Consider the following 17,550-nt stretch of genomic DNA (forward strand, 5'->3'; position numbering starts at 1 on the left):
AATTGTATTTATTCATGGTCGTAATGGTATATTTTTGTGTTTGGTTTTGTGTTTCATTTAGACGGGCTTGGTCCTCCATGTATATCATGTGCATGTGACATTCCAATATTAATGAAGTAAGAAAAATAAAATTGTACAGTATATGTTTATGTACAGCAACTAAACCAGGAATTAAAAACAAGCTACCTCAGAAGTAAGAGCATGAAGCAAAAGCGTCATATTTACATATAGCCACAGAACAGTTCATAAAACACAATAGCTGTACATAAAGTTTGTTACAGTTCAGACATATTCTGTTGCACATAATCTACAAACAAAATGGAGTTGTTTGTTTCTGTATACATACACACACAACAAGAGAGAGCAAAAAGGAAGTGCTTCTGACAATGCCTTTCTGACATATTTTATAATTAGATGCCTAAGCACATCATATACTGTATCAGTAAATTAGACGAAAGAAATAAGGGGACAGAGGAAGATGTGACACATTTTCAGCATTATCTTTTGTTTCACTTGTTTATTTCTATGCATCCTCTGTGGACTTACTTAAGACACTATGCAGCAATTGAATGTCCACTGAATGTATGTAAAAGAATGTTTTGTTAAGTCTAATACATTCATATTGTTCATCATTTGTTCATGTGTTTCAACTGTGTAAGGATTGAATTAGATCTAATACCGCAAGGTATTTTAACATACACTGTACCATTTCATAGCTCTATAAATGACCATACTAGAAGTGTGGCATGCTGTGAGAAAGCCACATTTGAGTAAACAACAGCACTGTGTAACATTCATTCATTCATTCATTCATTCATTCATCATCTTCAGTAATATCTTTACCCTGGTCAGGGTTGTGGTGGATCCAGAGCCTATCCCAGGATCCATGTGTGTCAGGCTTGGTGTACTCTGAATGAAATGCGAGCCCACCATGCCCACACATATTCACACTTAGGGCCAATGTTAAGTAGCCAATCTGACTACATGCTTTTGGGAACTGGAAAACTCAGAAAAGACACTGGGAAGAACATGATTGAATCTACACAGTTAGATCTCAGCGCTACATACTGCACCATTGTGACACCCTCTAACAAACGTGTATCTTTAACTTTCAGCAATCACCTTTCATAAATTGCTATTTATTGTACAACTCCTGACCACATACATAATGTATTATTCTGTAAGAATAGTGGCTAATCAGAATGTTATGATTGGTGCAAAACAAAAATGATGTAATCTCAAAATAGTGGTCAAAGAATGCTTACACAGTACAATGGCAATAGATAAATATATTTACATATAAAAAAAATAAATATACAGTACATGATAACCTGTCCAGAAAACAATATCTGTATTGTAAAGTCCCTACTTTCATTCACTAGGTGTGACTGAATTGTGCTGTGCATGGCATAACATTTGGACTCTTTTAAGCCACGGCATTTCATCCTTTTTTAAGTCTTTTAATGATAAATATTTCAGTGTTGACATATTAGTCTATGCAGTATGTCATTCAGGAACTACTTTCGGTTAAATGAATCTACCTCATACTGCATTTTACAAAGAGGGTAATAGAAAGAAACACTTTTCAGTATGCATGATATACACTATACTGTGCATTGCATAATATTAGGATCCAGAAGACCTAATTAAGCTTATTTGAACCTGTTGAGTACTTACTAAACCTTCTAATAGCATGGGATGATCTAGGACTGCCGTAAATTATATGAAGTCTCACTTCCTCCTTTATAGAGAATGTCTGAATGAAATAAATGTTCTGAAATGTGCAAATGGTGTTTGTTAAGTTGTCTTTTTAATCCAACTCCATTTGCAAAGGTTCAGTCCCAGCCAAAATCATGGCCACTCATCTGGTAGAACTTCTTGTTGAAGGGCCTGTAAAACTCCCTAAGTTTCTGAAGGACATCTGCTGGAATGTGAGGGTGAGTCCTACCCTTAGATTTTCCAAGGCATCGTGGCCTACTGCTGCCCTCCGGCTTCTTCAGACACGGGAAGCCCTTAGTCTGGTTGAAGTAGAAGTGCTTGTCGCTGACAATGCGCTTGAGACCCAAGAAGTCTTGTACACGACCCACCTCACCGGCTGGATCGCTCACTAGTCTCTCCCCACTTACAAACAAGAAGCTGGAGAGAGGGAAGTGCCGGAGCCAGTCCTCCAGGTGCTGGGCGTACATGCCAATGCGCACAGCACTCCATAATGTATCAATGACTCCCAAACTGGAGTTTTTGAACACCAATGTCTGGAAGGACTGAAGTCCCGGGCTTTTGGTCCGAGTCTGTGTGTAATCGGACACAGCTCTGGTCACCGGATCTCGCACCACCACAATGAGTTTGGTGTCGCAGTTCAAAGCACACAGACGGGAAGGGGCTTCTTTGGTGACAAAGTAGCTGGGGGTCTTTTCCATTGTGATCTGCCCATCAAGGGTCCTTGGCATCAGGTTCCTGCAAAATGGAAGATTTCAGTATGTAAATCGTAATAGAAAAAAGCACATTAGATATAATTTGTGCATCCTAGTAATGAGTATTAGCTATTTTCAAGATCACCGATTAAATCATTTACAGGAAGCATTTCACCCTGGTCAAGGAGTTTGTGGATCTGGAGCTGTGAAAACTGGGAACAAGTTGGGAAAACACACCCTCAGGGATGTGTATTCCCATTTTGTTTGGGCAGGTATGAACAATACACATTCAATCATACACAAACACACTCATGCTCAAGTGTGAATTAAAGTAAGCAGCGGTCCAGTTTCTAGTGAGGGCTTGCTTGGTTCGACTACAGTAGGAACAAAATCAACCCTGAAGCAAAACAACTAAAGAAACTGACGCAAACACACTATATATTATGGGTTTTGGCCAGCATTTCTGAGATACGAGCTGCTAAACTGAGATGCAAGGCACAAACTCAGTCAGACAGCAGAGATTGAGTGCCATGCCAGGGGACAAGAGAGTTTCCTGGATACCAAAGTTGAAAAACAGAAAGAAAATACTGATGTTACTGCTGCAGTGCTCAAAACCACTGCTAATTTTAAAGATTATTCATGTAAATTGCTTATTGAGGCTTTTTTCCATCTGGCCTTGTTCTTGTTTGATTACTGTGATTTTGAAAGGTTTGGCAATAAATAAAAGACACTTTCATTTACATTCCTAGCATTAATCCCTTCCAGCCCCTTCTCCTCGCAACATTTTTATTTCTTGTCCACTTAAAATTGTGCAGTGTGAAATTGAATCGGACCAAACGGAAAACACTTATTGTTCATCCAAGTGGTGACTAATATTAAAAATATAAATAGTAATACCCTTTCCAGTCTCAGACACAAATTTGAAACTTTGATCATAAATATTGATATAATAAAAAATGTAGGCTTCTGGTCTACAAACGTGAATCATAACTAAATACTTATACCTTCCTGTAAGGTGACACATTTACTAAACTTGTCTCCATACCTCCAACAGTAAGACCTGATTTATATTTTTGCACTTAAATTAGGCAAACAATTTTATAGAGTCATCCGATACCTGTGCTTATGTAAATATAGGTTATATTTGTGTAGATTGCACACCAGTATAGAAATAACAGTTCAACAAAAAGAAACAGATCAAATCAAATTGTCTGTGATTTCAGATAAAACACAGAAGCTAGTGACCTTCTAAACAAGAGGCTTAATGAAAAATAATATCTAAGCCCTGCAAAAATGGTAAACGGGATAACAGACCTCATCATGCCTACATAGCTGTAGCCAAACACATGAAGCACAAAGAAGACGTGTTCAACTAAAACACATCACAGCCACCCCCAAGGTCTGGAAAAGCCTCTGAACATGGAATCAAAGGTTCAGAATTTTACATCTAAGCAGTTTTTGCTTAATTGGGAAGTGTAAAATGTGGCTCCTCCTAACATCAGATTCCACAGGAAGCATGTGCCAAAGTTCCACATTCAAGCCAAACCACCGTGACTTTGGGCTTTTGTTTGCTAGGTTGTGAGGTAAATCACATGGTGGATGATGCCCTTTTGAGACTCATCTCGCTTTTCTTTTTAAAGCAGTGGGATTAAAGGGGCCTTATGAACATCATGTGAAACAGTACTCCACTCAATAAGGATCTGATCAGCAAAAGCCACAAAACCACAAGAACCACTTAACAGTAATTTCCTGAGACTTCCTGCTTCCTTGTCCCTGCTGTCTCAGGCCCCTCCTGTGTGTGTGTGTGTGTGTGTGTGTGTGTGTGTGTGAGGGACGTGATGCCTCCATGTCTTCAAGACTTCAGGTTAAGATCATCTTAAATGGGAGAGAGAGAATTCAGTGTATTGCTCATTCTACCATTTAATAGTGGCCTGTATGCTGCAATGCTTTAGGGATATTTGGACAGGTCTCTTGGACAAAATGTTATTATGACATTAATGTTATTAATATTATTAGTGTCTGAATGACTGATTGCATAGGGGCAGCATATACCTTAAAACCTTATTATAACTTGCTAGTTATAGAGCCAACAAGCTGTCAGCTGGAGCAAATAAAAATAAAGGCATGGGACAATTATAGTGCATGTCTAACTCAAATGTAACCAATCCTGACATGTCTACAACATAATTATCAGTGTATATTAGTGGTTCAATATTTTGCAGAAACTTTTTGTCATTTCTGCTTCTATATGGTGATAACTGTATAAAATAGTTTAGATTATCTGCTATTCCTTGTACCTAATTTCTCTACAGTGGAGTAAATTTTAATGAATTTAAATATTTTTGTGCAATACACTAGCAAATAAAAAACAAAAAAAGCAGTTTTAGTGTTTAATCAAAAGCCTACACAGTGTCTGTTATACACAAATTAACTTTCAAGCCTTGATGAGATAAACGAAAGAATCAGTACTAAACAAAAAGAACATGTCAATTATTAAGGTAGAATAAAATCAAATATTATTTTACACATATAATAGAAATTTATATAAAACTTTTTTTTAAGTAAATAAGATAAAAGTAAATAAGTGAAAGAAACAAATATTATTTTAAAAAAAGCTTTAAAAAAGCAAGCATTTAGTTCAGTTTTGCTCTGTTTGTTTCAGCATATGTGTTTTTTGCCTTGAAAAAAAAAGGTTTTTTTAATTCCCTTTTTTAAAATTTGGATTTCAATTTTTTTGTTTTACCAAATTTTACCACATCTTTAGAAATTTCCCTTAAAAAATGCTTTTGAAAATTATAAGGTAAAATTAATCATTTAAAAGATATCCTTTTCCCCAAACCATGCAATTTAGTAATGTATTAAATCTTATTTACAAAGTGCTATCTGTTGATTCTATGATACTATGATATGAGTCATGACTTTGTATTTTATTACTAAATGACTAAAACATCTTAATTACAAACTTAGGAGCCAGATAGAACTTTATAAATCTGAGGTCTCATTTAAAGCCATACTTTATGATAAGATTAAGCTGTAAGCAGATACAGTGATATAGCAAAAACAGCAGTACTGCAATTTTACAGTCACAACATCACAACATTCCAGTCCTAGTTCAAAAGTATTCTTGACTGACATTGATGTGAATTGCCTTAAATGTTCAAAATGAGCATATTAAAGTGCTACTTTACTTAATTCTCTTCCTGTGATAACCTTATCCATATCCACATGGAGATCATTAAGCCCTGTTTGTTAGAGAATATCCAGAACTGTATGTTTCCTTTGTGATATGGTTTCTAACATTTCCAGTGAGTTTGACAGAGATCAGGATGGGAAGTCAGCTTCGAGTCAGTGGTGGTGAACATGAGCAGAAATTCATGTTGCGTGCACATTATATCAAGGACATGCACAGATCCCTTGCATACATAAATACTGGCTTTGGAGAGTGACCACAGAAGTCATGTATCATTCTCTATCTAGAGTGAATGCATATGGACAGGAACATGCTTTATATCACAGTCAAAAGACAGTCATGTACCCAGTGTGCTGTCCTTTTTTGAACTTTCCTAAACATCTCAGGTCATTTGTGAAGATGCTTGTGGAGTTAGAATGTATATCTATCCTTCATGAATACAGATACCTCCTCAATGTAGGATCATATATCTGTGTTTCTGTGCCTCTATGCCTCAGTTGCTGCAGATCAATGTGTCTGTCTCCAAGGTGTGAGGTGGAAGACAAGCAATGAGAAGGACCAAAAGTGATCAAGGTTATGTGACTGCATGTCTGTGCATGTCTGTGTCCCTGATCTCCTCTTCAATGACTCTAAAAAGTCCTCTGATAAGTCATCAGGGATTGACTGAAAGCTGTCTAGGTGAATTCATTCATAATTAATGTGGCCATGGCACCAAGAAAAATCATTACTTGTTTTCTCCCCGGATTAAAAATAACCATTTAAAATTTACACTGCGAATACACTTCAGGAAAATAGATTAAAAGGGAATGTGTGCATCCACTAGTCTGTCTGGAGGACAAAGTGAAAATACAACCCACGGTTTTTGTGCACCTGCTCCTTACATACTGCAGTGCAAAAGATTAAGCAAAGTGGGAAAAAATAGACACAGACCATGCACTTTTCAGAAACTTTGTACTTGTTTATGCATGCAATGTGCAGCCACTGGAGTCAAAATATATGTGAGGAAAATACCACCAAAATATAACCATTAACACATAGGGTGTAGATGTAGTTCTTTGGGATTAAAATGACATTTTAAACCAGTGTGATTTGGGATAGGTTCACACTACAGCGCAGGAACCATTTCAAGATAGTGAGAAATTACATCCTTCCATCCATCCATGCATCCATCCATCCATTTATTGTACAGCTTATACTACAACGGGTCATAAGGAACCTGGAGTCTATCCCATGGGACTTGGGGCGCAAGACCAGGGATAATGCAAATTCCAATTACCCCCAACCCCCAACATACACACACACACACTATGGACAATTTAAAGATGACAATCTGCCTAGAACACATGCCCTTGGAGTGGGGAAGGAAACCAGAATCCCCCGAGAAAACCACCGAAACATGGCGAGAAAACATGCAAACACCATGCAGGCATGGGAGAAATGGGAATCAGATCCAAAGCCCCAGAGGTTTGAAGGAAATGTCCTCACTACCAAGGAGAGTTTTATATTATTATAAACTAATTGCATTACTGACAGTGCAATTCTTCAAACATAAATTCAGTGTAAGTGAAAGTTCCAGACCTTTTAATTTAAAACTCCTTCCTGGAACACAATATACTAAAATATTTGTGATATGTTTAGCAATTTCGGTGCTAATATGTTAATTAATACTGAATTTCTGTTATTCCAAGTAAGTATATTTGTGATATGTTAAGCAATTCCGATTTAGCAATTCGGGATTTGTGATATTCCAAATAAGTAGTTGTCTGCTGTGCTGCTGTTTCAAACATAATAATTAATGGTAATGTTTTGTTTGTTAGTTTTTAAAACCAAAATGTAGAAAGATAGGATATATGAGTAATGTAGGAAAGTGAAAATTGTCTAAGATATTGATAACATTGAAACATTCAACTAATTTAATCCTAAAATGAATATTTTGCAAATGAATATTAACATATTGATTATATACACCGATCAAGGTGTATATAAGGCTCATTGATGCAGATGGGGAAGCGAAGGCTGGTCCGTGTGATCCGATCCAACAGACAAGTTACTGTTGCTCAAATTGCTGAAGAAATTAATGCTGGTTCTGATAGAAAGTTGTCAGAATACACAGAGCATGATGGGTCAGGGCTGTTTTGGCAGCAAAAAGGGGACGAACACGATATTCGGCAGGTGGTCATAATGTTATGCCTGATTGGTGTATATATTAATATGTAAGTCATTCAGGATGGAGTTTTCTTTAAAGTTCAGAGCTTACTGTTCATCATAAATTCCAGACAACTTTGTATCTTGTCCTTGTTAATATGGAGTGTAGATTAGTGTAGTGTGAGTGTAGTGTAGTACTGGGAAATAGCTGACTGATATTGTTAAGCAGACAACTTCCTGCTGTTCGGAGAATACGAGTCCACATCCCACTACTAGCAATTTGTTTCTGATTACAGAGTCTCGTTCCATCATTCCAAGATCATAAAAGCTCACCACCATTCATTCCCTAGCATTTAGCCACTTAAATCACCTCCTTCTCAAGGGCCAACCGCCATCGTCACTTCTATGCCAGCTAAAGCTGGTGTGTTCAAGAAGCAACCAGAAAAAAACTTGTAGTCTTGTATACCCTCTCCCAAACTGTGGCACAATGTCACTTCTTCTGAAGAATGTACAGCTATTGCTGCCTTATAGCAGTGTCTAATACAGTCATGTGTGTGTGTGTGTGTGTGTGTGAGAGAGAGAGAGAGAGAGACAGAGAGAGAGAGAGAGAGAGAGAGGGAGAGAATGGTATACAACGTGTATGAGAATCGGTACTTTTTAGGATTTAGTGTTGAGATTTTATCAACATGGCAACTTCACACTTACCAGAAAAGTTGATGAACAATAGACATGGTGCTCTGCTCTACACTGCTGTTATTACAGGACAAAAATTGCCACTAGTAAAATGTTCTCTTTCACAGATGATGCTAAAGCCGGAGGGAATGTAATGAAAGTGCCTGGACGTCTAACAAAGTAAATGGCTATCATTTTCAAAATGTGTGAGCATTAATTTATAATTTGTAAAAACCAAACCAAAACAAAAACAATACAATTAGAGTACTAAATAAAGTGAGTATATAATTAGACGAGGAGAGAGGACTGTACACTCCTAGAAACAGGATCCCTTTGGATAGTTTAAGGCACTTCACTACCTAATGGGGTTCTACGCAGAATATACTTGTAGAGGATTTTATTGTAGGGTTTGACAGAAAACTATTAAGAGCTCCCCCTGAGGGACAAGCTAAAGAACCCATAGGGATAAAGTGTTATAGAGTTAAAGAGTTAAAGTGTTATAGAGTTCTTTATGAACTGAGTGGTATATGGCATATGGTTTTACATGTTTGTCTCACAGATTTCATCTGCGGAAAAGAAGAAGGCTGAAGTGTTGGACAGGCAGGTATGATGAGGCGCCAGACATGCAAGTACAGTGATGGACAAGGACAAATATAGCCTGAGGATGATGGAGGATGATAACGATAAAGAGGCACCGTGAGAATATTCAAAACACCATTCCAGATCTAGCTGAAAAACTCCTGAGGCTACTGGGTCAAACAGAATAGAGTTTCAAATTCATAGCTCTAAGCAGAAACACTTTCAATCAGTCATATGATGAGACTTTTTCTTAAATTCCCAATTCCAGAGTGAAATGGGACGAAAAAAAAAAATACTCAAATTCATGGGCTATAATAAGCCCTTGATTTGGGTGCTAAACATAAGCTTTGAGACTGGGCTTCCAACCCAAAATGAGATGTATGACTTAATATCTCGTGTCGCAAACGCCAAGACACATAGAGGACCACACAGAAAAGGAAATTTATGTTCATGCCATTGTGGTAAGGAACATCTTTGGCTTAAAGAAACCAGGCTAGGAATTTTTATACCGCTGCAGTATTAATATGTCAAGAAGTAACTCTGAAGACATTTTACAGTGATAACACTTAAATATAAAGGTAACATTTATTTTTTACATTTCCTTACACATAAGTGACTAAAAAAACTTTTGAAAAGTGCACATTGGAGTGTATGTTATAAACTAAAATAAAACTTTTAAATAACATGTTCTCTGTGGTACCTATAATGTGGAAACAAATTTTGAATTTGGAGTGAAGGATTTTTTTCTTCTTTTTTTAATAGTAATACAACTGCGCTTTGCCATTGCATGCTGATTTTGTTGAATGCTTTCCATGAGACTAACCTAATGTTATTCTTTGTGGGCATGGCAAAGCAACCAAGCATGACAACAGAGCATCGGCAAGATTTGACATTTCATATTGGCAAGTGCAAGTTTTTTTCTCATCAATAAGCATCTCTTTCTGTGTGATTTATTGGCACTGGATTAGCAGAGAGCTTATGACAGTGATCTCCTCAGAATTCATGGATATTTCTGAAATATGAACCACAATACACCTCATAGAATGGTAATTCTGACCATATGGGTTTGAGAACATTGGCTCCTATGGTGTTTCCCTCTATAAAGCAGACACTTTTCAAATGATGTGCAAGCAGACTCCACACAAAAACCACTTCCTTCACTCCTAAACCTTTCCAACGTCTACTGACGTTAGAGAACTTGTGCTTTCTGGAATCGTTTGGAAAGGTTATTAAGTTGCTTATAGTAGACGTTCATGTCAACCAGCTTTGCCCTGGACATCACTGAAACAGATATATAAGGAACATGGCCATCAGCAATTACAGGATTATAGGAAAATCCACATGGAACGACTTGCATTTTAATCTTTATTAATGGCATGTCATCTTCAGTGGTATCCAAGGTTTATTTTGTAATGAAATTCCGAGTTGGCATTTTTAGCGTAAGCGTCTTTTTCCGACACATTGGTCTATTTTCACTTTGGTTAATAGTTGCCAGCCTTACCCACATTGCTGTTTGACTAGCTGCTAAAAGTCATCCGGCTTAACCTGTTTCATGTCTACCTAAAGAGTGTGATGCAGCAGAGATTTAGTCCTTTAGTCATTCCAGCGCTCTCATCGACTGAAACTTTGACTCATGTGTTTGTTTTCTTCGCTAATTCTACACATTTTTTCTTGCTAACCTGATGTTGAACGTGGCTGGAAAATTATGAGTAAGAAAAGCTCTTTTGTTTGTAGGTACTAACATTGAAACCTGTAATCCCTAAATGAACCTGTTATTTTCTCCTGTTAAGAGCCTTTGTAACTGCTCAACAATGTCATGCTGTGATGTCAGAATGACAGCAAACGTGTTAATGGAATAATGAAATACAGCACCAACCAACAAATAGGCGGCAGAATCATTAATCACATCACAAGTGCTTTAATGTGTCTCGGGGTGGAAGTTTCCTTTAAGGTCCAGTCTCAGAATATCTGAGCAGAGATAAACGTGTCAAATTGTTTAATTCATTAAATATAGATATTGACAAATGCTAAACATGCTATACTATAATATGAGTCATATTTATATATCATGTTGAAAGGTTAGAAGGTTACTATGCCCATTCCAGAACCTGTAAGGATGTTTGTACTTGCTACCTGAGTATTAACAGATTCAAGGGCAGGACTGAATTAATTCTGAACATCAAGCGGGGAACTCATCATCAATCAATCTGAAGTTTATATTAAGATCAAAGAGAGAAATTAATCTGGTCTGATCAATACTCAAGTCATGCATGATCAATGCATCTAGGGTGTATTTTTGTTAATGCCAGAGAATATTCCCTGAGGATATCCAGCATAGAGAGAAGATGGATGCCTTTTTAATGTCCTTATTTCATTGTAAGGATTTTAGAGAAGTAGTCATGCATAGCTCTATTAGAAATGCATTGTCATTGCAACAAATGTGATTTTCCAGAAAGAGCTTATGTAGCATCTGATCCAACACTTTACATTCATTGTATTAATTATACTGGCCAAAACATCCCTGTAGCTTAAAGACCCAATTTATTGTGTTGAAAAGAAAGTTGTATTGATGTTATACACCAGGAAAAACCCTTTATCTAAGCTTCTGACAAACTGTAAAAGAGATTATCAGAGTTTGACCAGAACAACATGTAGACATGATTTCATGCATGTATTTAACGTCCTGTAGAGCGATTAATATAACGTCATACATATTATTATATTCTAGTCAGAGGTAAGTCTTCTGGAGTTTAATTCCAAATGCAATACCATGCCGGTTTTCTGACCCTTTCTGACATGACTCTGCCTCTTTGTTCATCCTCATTCAATCTGCTTCTTGAACATAACCCAGGTTTTAAACAGCAAAAACTACTATAATTGCTGCATTCGGTTTCCAACTAGCTTAAAAAAGGCAAAAGATATGGACAGAGGAAACAGGAAAAACAGATTGAGGCAGAACCAGTACTCTCTCTCTGTCTCTCTTGCTATGGTGTGCCAATTATCTTTTGGAAACTCTGAAATCTGGATTGCAGCTGTCATTTCACTGCCCAGTCTTTGGTCAAAAGATTCCATCCCTGTTGGAGTAAATTTCCGACTGCATCTGTAATGCCAGCTATTAGATTTCAGTCCGTCATACAGTATTTCAACTGAGACTAAACGCTCGCTCCTCCGTGCTGGCGATATGTGTATAAAGTGTAAAGCAACCTTATTTTTCATGGGCTTGTAATTTCCTTCCAAGGACAGGAAAACAAATGACTTAATGAACCAACTCCACACAAAAATGCCTGAGATATGAATGAAATAAAATTTGTTTAGGCATCAGCTACATGGCCGTGCCATGAAAGACAGTGGTTTTCCTGTTTGCATGTGCCCCGTTTTCCATGGCCTATGAAAAGCATTGTTCCAAAGACCTCTAAAACCAAATGAACCATCAATGAAAACCCATTAAGGGTTTTGTTTAGGTTTCTCTTGGCCAAGTTGTTATGCAGCTCTGTTTTAAATATATATATATGCGCATACAAGTAAGCCTTTAGAAATATGAACAAAGCTGGCCGTATCTTAAACTAAGCTTTAAATGACATGTTTAGAGATACATTTGAGCATTTTCCCTGCTTTCAAGCCATGGCATGAACAGTATTTTATGTATATTTTTTTGATAAATTGCTTTCTCTTCACTCGCATATTTACGTTCATAATTATGTCTGGAATTTGATATCTATTTAATAACTCTGTCGATTTCTGTAACATAAGGATAGCGACAAAAAGCAAATCCAAAAGCCTGTACAAGTTGTAGCAGGAGTGATCAGGTGAATTCTTACAAGGCTTCACAGAAAAATCTATTAATCGTTCTCTGTGCAATTCAATAACGCTGTTCAAAATCTAAACAATAACAGAGAACACCCTGCTCTGCCTTATTTGACAAGGTGGTCAGATGTTACACTACACTGTCATGAAGTCAAACTACCTCTAGCTGAGTGAACTCAGAGCACAGGTGATCAGAGAAGCGTCTGAGACTTTAGTCTGAGGAAGGTTTTGTAAGTTTACAGCATTGTGTGTGCATTCAAGCATGATCACAAGTCAGGACCCTCTCAAGCTGGTAAAGGAATTGTAGGATGCAGTGGTGCGGTGAGTTGACGCTGACATAGTGCAGCCTAGGGGTCACTCAATGCCATTTATTCTTGTTGGTTTAGTGACAGAAAAGAAAAAAAATATAAAAACATATTTATAATTGCTTGAAAGGAAGTGAGTTGAACTTTTCAGTCTAGGGACATAAACAAACACCTCTCTTGGCGCTTCACGCCTTTCCTTTTCTTGTTCATTTACACAGAGTCTGCTCAGTATGTGTCATTGTTTAGGTCATAGTGAGTTATGTCTAGCCAGCAGAGGAACTTTCATCAGAGCTGTGAGCGTGATTACTTCAGTCAAACTCCACACTGGTCTGCTCTGGCTCGCCACTTTGCACACTTCATACTTCTACCCTTTGATACCTCCACCGAAAGGAAAGCTATAGTCGGTTTCAAAAACACTCTTTCAGACATCAGCACCATGAAATGTATGGTTTGTATGGTTGCCTTTACCACATCTGTATGCAATAAGGTTGCCATGCGCAGAGGGGGAGTCTGGCGGCTTTCTAAGTCAAATGCTCCGGGTGAGGTTCCCACTACTGGAGCTCAGCTCTATCCAAGCAATTAAAACACATGCAGTGTTGTGCTCTGGCTTCTGGATGCAAGGTCTGCCACAGGAATTTGCACACAAACACTTCCTCTCCTCCTACATCGAGTGGATGTGAGCTGCCTCATGTGGGGGAGAGGTGTGGGAGAAGAGAATGCAGGGTGCACTAAAATTATCAGTGGCAAAATGTTAACATGTGTTCTTCTTATTTTCAAAAGTGTTAGGTGACAGATGCCTTGTGAGACTAAACTACTGCTCTGAACATTGAATCTGTAGTCATCTCCTCTTTCTCCCTCTCACTCTGCTTACATGAGAGCACTGCCAAGACAGACAGTCATGCCATTAGACAAACGACAAGACTTGCTTTAGCTGAAAGGTTCTGTAAGATTGTACTGACATCTGGAGACCATTACGAGTGGTTCCATCCATTGCTCTTAGCAGCCGAGAAGAACTATGATAAAATTACAACTTTGGTCATTCCGGTCATCTTTTCCATTAGAATTTATCACTTACACAGTAGTTACAACTCTTTGCAGTTTTGAGTTTCCATGTTTTCCCAGTGCTGAGTTTATATTACTGTCCTATCAACACATACACACACTTAGCAACATATAATCTTATTTATTTATATCAGCGGTTGAGCTTCTGTTCACCAAACCTTCATCATGCATATAGTACCCAGCCTGAAAAACATCAGATATTATGCCTTTTTTGCAGCTGTCAGGTTTGTGTATTCACTCCCTTTTTAAACTATATATGACTTTCTGTGAATTTTCAAACCTGTTACACAACCTGCTACATGATTCCATTCAGCTAAAGCAAAATTAGATCCATATTTAAAAAGCACATTATTTGGAAAAAACATGAAATGGTTGTCCAATTTATTTGAATGGTTCTATGTATTTAGCCCTCTTACTGAGTGCCCCAACATTCCCGTAATTTTAAAAACGTTGGTTAAGGCATGTGAATTAGGAAATGTCTGGACTATAACAACATAGCTGTACTTTTCTAGATGTCTGCCTACAGCAAAGCAGTACTGTAAATGGTAGGTCTCAGGTACCTGGCATGTGCTGTCCACAGAAACAAAATTATATGTTAATGAACAAAAAAGTATCCATAATGAGAGTGAACTTGCTAGCTACCCCCCCCTTCTTTCTCTAACTGTAATTCTAGCTACACTGCTGTTATGAGCTTACACAGCTTTATTATTATTTATTCCAGTCTTCAAACTGATTTGATACTATACTGTTATTTTAGTATTTTGCATAAATAAGAACAAATGCAGTTAAATTGATATTAAACTGCTGTAAATGTTCTGAAGGCTAGATGATAGGTTGTTGATGTTGATGAGGTTATTTGCATGAATGTGTGGTTTAAAGGAATCTCTGACATTTACAATTCTGGCAGACACCCTTATGCAGAGCAACTTACATTTTAGACAACTGAGCAATTGAGGGTTAAAGCCCTTGCTCAAGGGCCCAGCAGTGGCAGCTTGGGGGACCTGGGATTCAAACTCTTCTGATCAAGAGTCCAGCACCGTAACCACAAAGCTACCACCGTCAAACATGGCTCACAGTCCTCGGGGCTTTTCTTGTCACATTCTCGTTCAATGTCTTTTCTTCATACAACTGGTTTCGCACAGATTTTTTTAACGAAACAATCAGACAAGCAGGTATTTAACAAATAAAAGCAAACACTAACAAAATAAAGCACCGAGGTGATATCTTCTAGAGCACATATTCTGTAGTATGTATCTTTAACATGTGAATGTGAATGTAGTGTACCTTTAAAACAATTTAAATGAGCACTTTTACATTTACTCTTTATTGTGTGTGTGTGTGTGTGTTATAAATGTACACTTCCCGCACCTTTAGGTAAAAGACACACACCAAAGGTATCAAAATATACACCCTCAAGGGTTCCAGTTACAAGAAAAGGTAAGTCTTTGCACTCGTTTTTTTCTGAGAGTGCATGATAGATGCAGCTGCCTGAGTGGTAAATGTTATCAGCCAACACACCTGTTCACACCTCCACTTTCATGTAGTGGCTTAAAAGCAGGTGAGATGTTATTTCATGCAATATACTCGCATGTAGCGTATATTAAGGAAACATACATTTTGAAAAAAACTTGAGAAAGATTAACTTCTTTGAATAGTCTCGTCTCACAATGCAAAGGCATCACGCAGGCAGCATGAATTTTAATGCAACCGCGTTTGTATTGTAACATGTTTTAGTGTATGAGAACATTAATTCTAGTCATTTAGAGTTGAAATATATTTTCTCTAATACACAGCAATTATTGAGCTTCTCCGAGACGCGATAACACACGCTCATAACACACATCGATGGTGCATGCTGTATTACCTGTACCACTCGAGACCCTTGTGATAGAATCTGTCGAAGAAGTGCGGCTCGGCGCCCACAGCGCGCACGTCTGGATGGACGCGCAGAAACTCCAGCAGCGCCCTGGTGCCCCCTTTCTTCACGCCAATTATTATGGCCTGGGGAAATTTCTTACTTCCGTACGTGTTTGAAACAGGGATTCCACTGTCCCCGCCACCGTGTGCCGACTCCGAGAGTGCGCTCACGTGAGCAGACGCAGTCCCGTTCCAGCGGAGCTCCGCGCGCAATGCGTGTGCTTCACCCAGTGCGTTGTGGTTCATCAGATTTTGTCGTTCCGCAATTTTTGGCGCCGAGTCCATTTGACAAAATCCACTCAAGCAGTGAAAAAGATAGATAAAAAGCAAGAGCATGGTAAAAGGCAGCGGCACTCTGGACAGTGCTCTGCCCGAGTTCAGGCGAGTCCTGCAAACACTGCATCCCATGTGTTGCGATAATGAGCACCTGAGAACATGCTTACATATCAGTGCAATAATTTATGCACTAAAGTTTGTTTGTTTTCCTTCGTATATGCATTCAGAGAGTAAACTCTCCTGTGTGCTCATCCAAATATTTCTTCACGCAGCTTAAGTGTCATTATTTGGCACAAATGTTTGTCAAATGACTATTAAGAGATATTTCCCTTTTGTAGCGTGTGTCTAGGCGCTCCTTTCTTTGAGCTCAGGAATAAGTTTAAACCCTTCTCACCGTTTGAGTCTCGCTTTCCACGCCTTGAGTGAAGACTCCACCCTTTACGCGCCTGACATTATAAGGATAGATCAAAAGGCCACCGAAGCCATTCTTTTCTGATAAAGAATTTCCAAATATTTGTTATGTAAATACGCACCCAGATCATGATTAATTACAAAAAATTCCAAGTTTAAGTACTGGATTATTCCAACATTATGGAGGCAGATATTTATCCGTTCTCCTCTCTCTCTCTCTCTCTCTCTCTTTCTCTCTCTCTCTCGCACACTGTCTAGCTATACATGCTACCCCTGAAATCTCAGTGAACTTGACCCCTTCTGCTCCCCGGATCTGCCTGATCCATCCTGATGCTCTACTTTTGCTTTAAGTCTCATCACTTAGAAACCCCTCTGCTGCTGCTGAGGATGGATCCACCTGAACAGGCTAATGGTACATGAGCTTACTGTGGATGGTACCACCTATAAACCATTAAGTTAGCTTTGGATTGTAATTGAATTGAATTGAATTGAAAAAAATTGCATTTAAGCATCGGTGACCAGTTGATATCTTACAAAACGGGCTTCATTTTAAAACCCTCATGAATCTCCTGGTTACACAACTAGTCATTTATAATGAATTTATTACCACTGAGATGAGGATGGGTTCCCTCATCATCAAGTTATATCCAGAATGTATATATTTCTGCAAAATATATTTCAGTAAAATGAAAAACTGAATTGAATTAAATTGAAATGTTGCCAGTTTTGAAAGTGCAACCACAGACAGGTATGCGAAGTCTGACGCTACAGTGTAAGG

The 17,550-nt window shown here is 38.1% G+C and overlaps 1 protein-coding gene across 1 annotated transcript; it reads right to left on the bottom strand.

Annotated features, from left to right (window-relative positions):
• Nucleotides 1-1,269: 1,269 nt before the first annotated feature.
• LOC131362407 (heparan sulfate glucosamine 3-O-sulfotransferase 6-like) lies at nucleotides 1,270-16,756 on the bottom strand. The gene is made up of 2 exons (XM_058404394.1): nucleotides 16,033-16,756; nucleotides 1,270-2,454 (listed from the first exon to the last, which is right to left on the bottom strand). The coding sequence occupies exons 1-2, from the start codon at nucleotides 16,491-16,493 to the stop codon at nucleotides 1,836-1,838; spliced, it is 1,080 nt and encodes a 359-aa protein (XP_058260377.1). The 5' UTR covers nucleotides 16,494-16,756; the 3' UTR covers nucleotides 1,270-1,835.
• Nucleotides 16,757-17,550: the final 794 nt, after the last annotated feature.

Source organism: Hemibagrus wyckioides, linkage group LG02, assembly GCF_019097595.1.
Source record: "Hemibagrus wyckioides isolate EC202008001 linkage group LG02, SWU_Hwy_1.0, whole genome shotgun sequence".
Taxonomy (NCBI): domain Eukaryota; kingdom Metazoa; phylum Chordata; class Actinopteri; order Siluriformes; family Bagridae; genus Hemibagrus; species Hemibagrus wyckioides.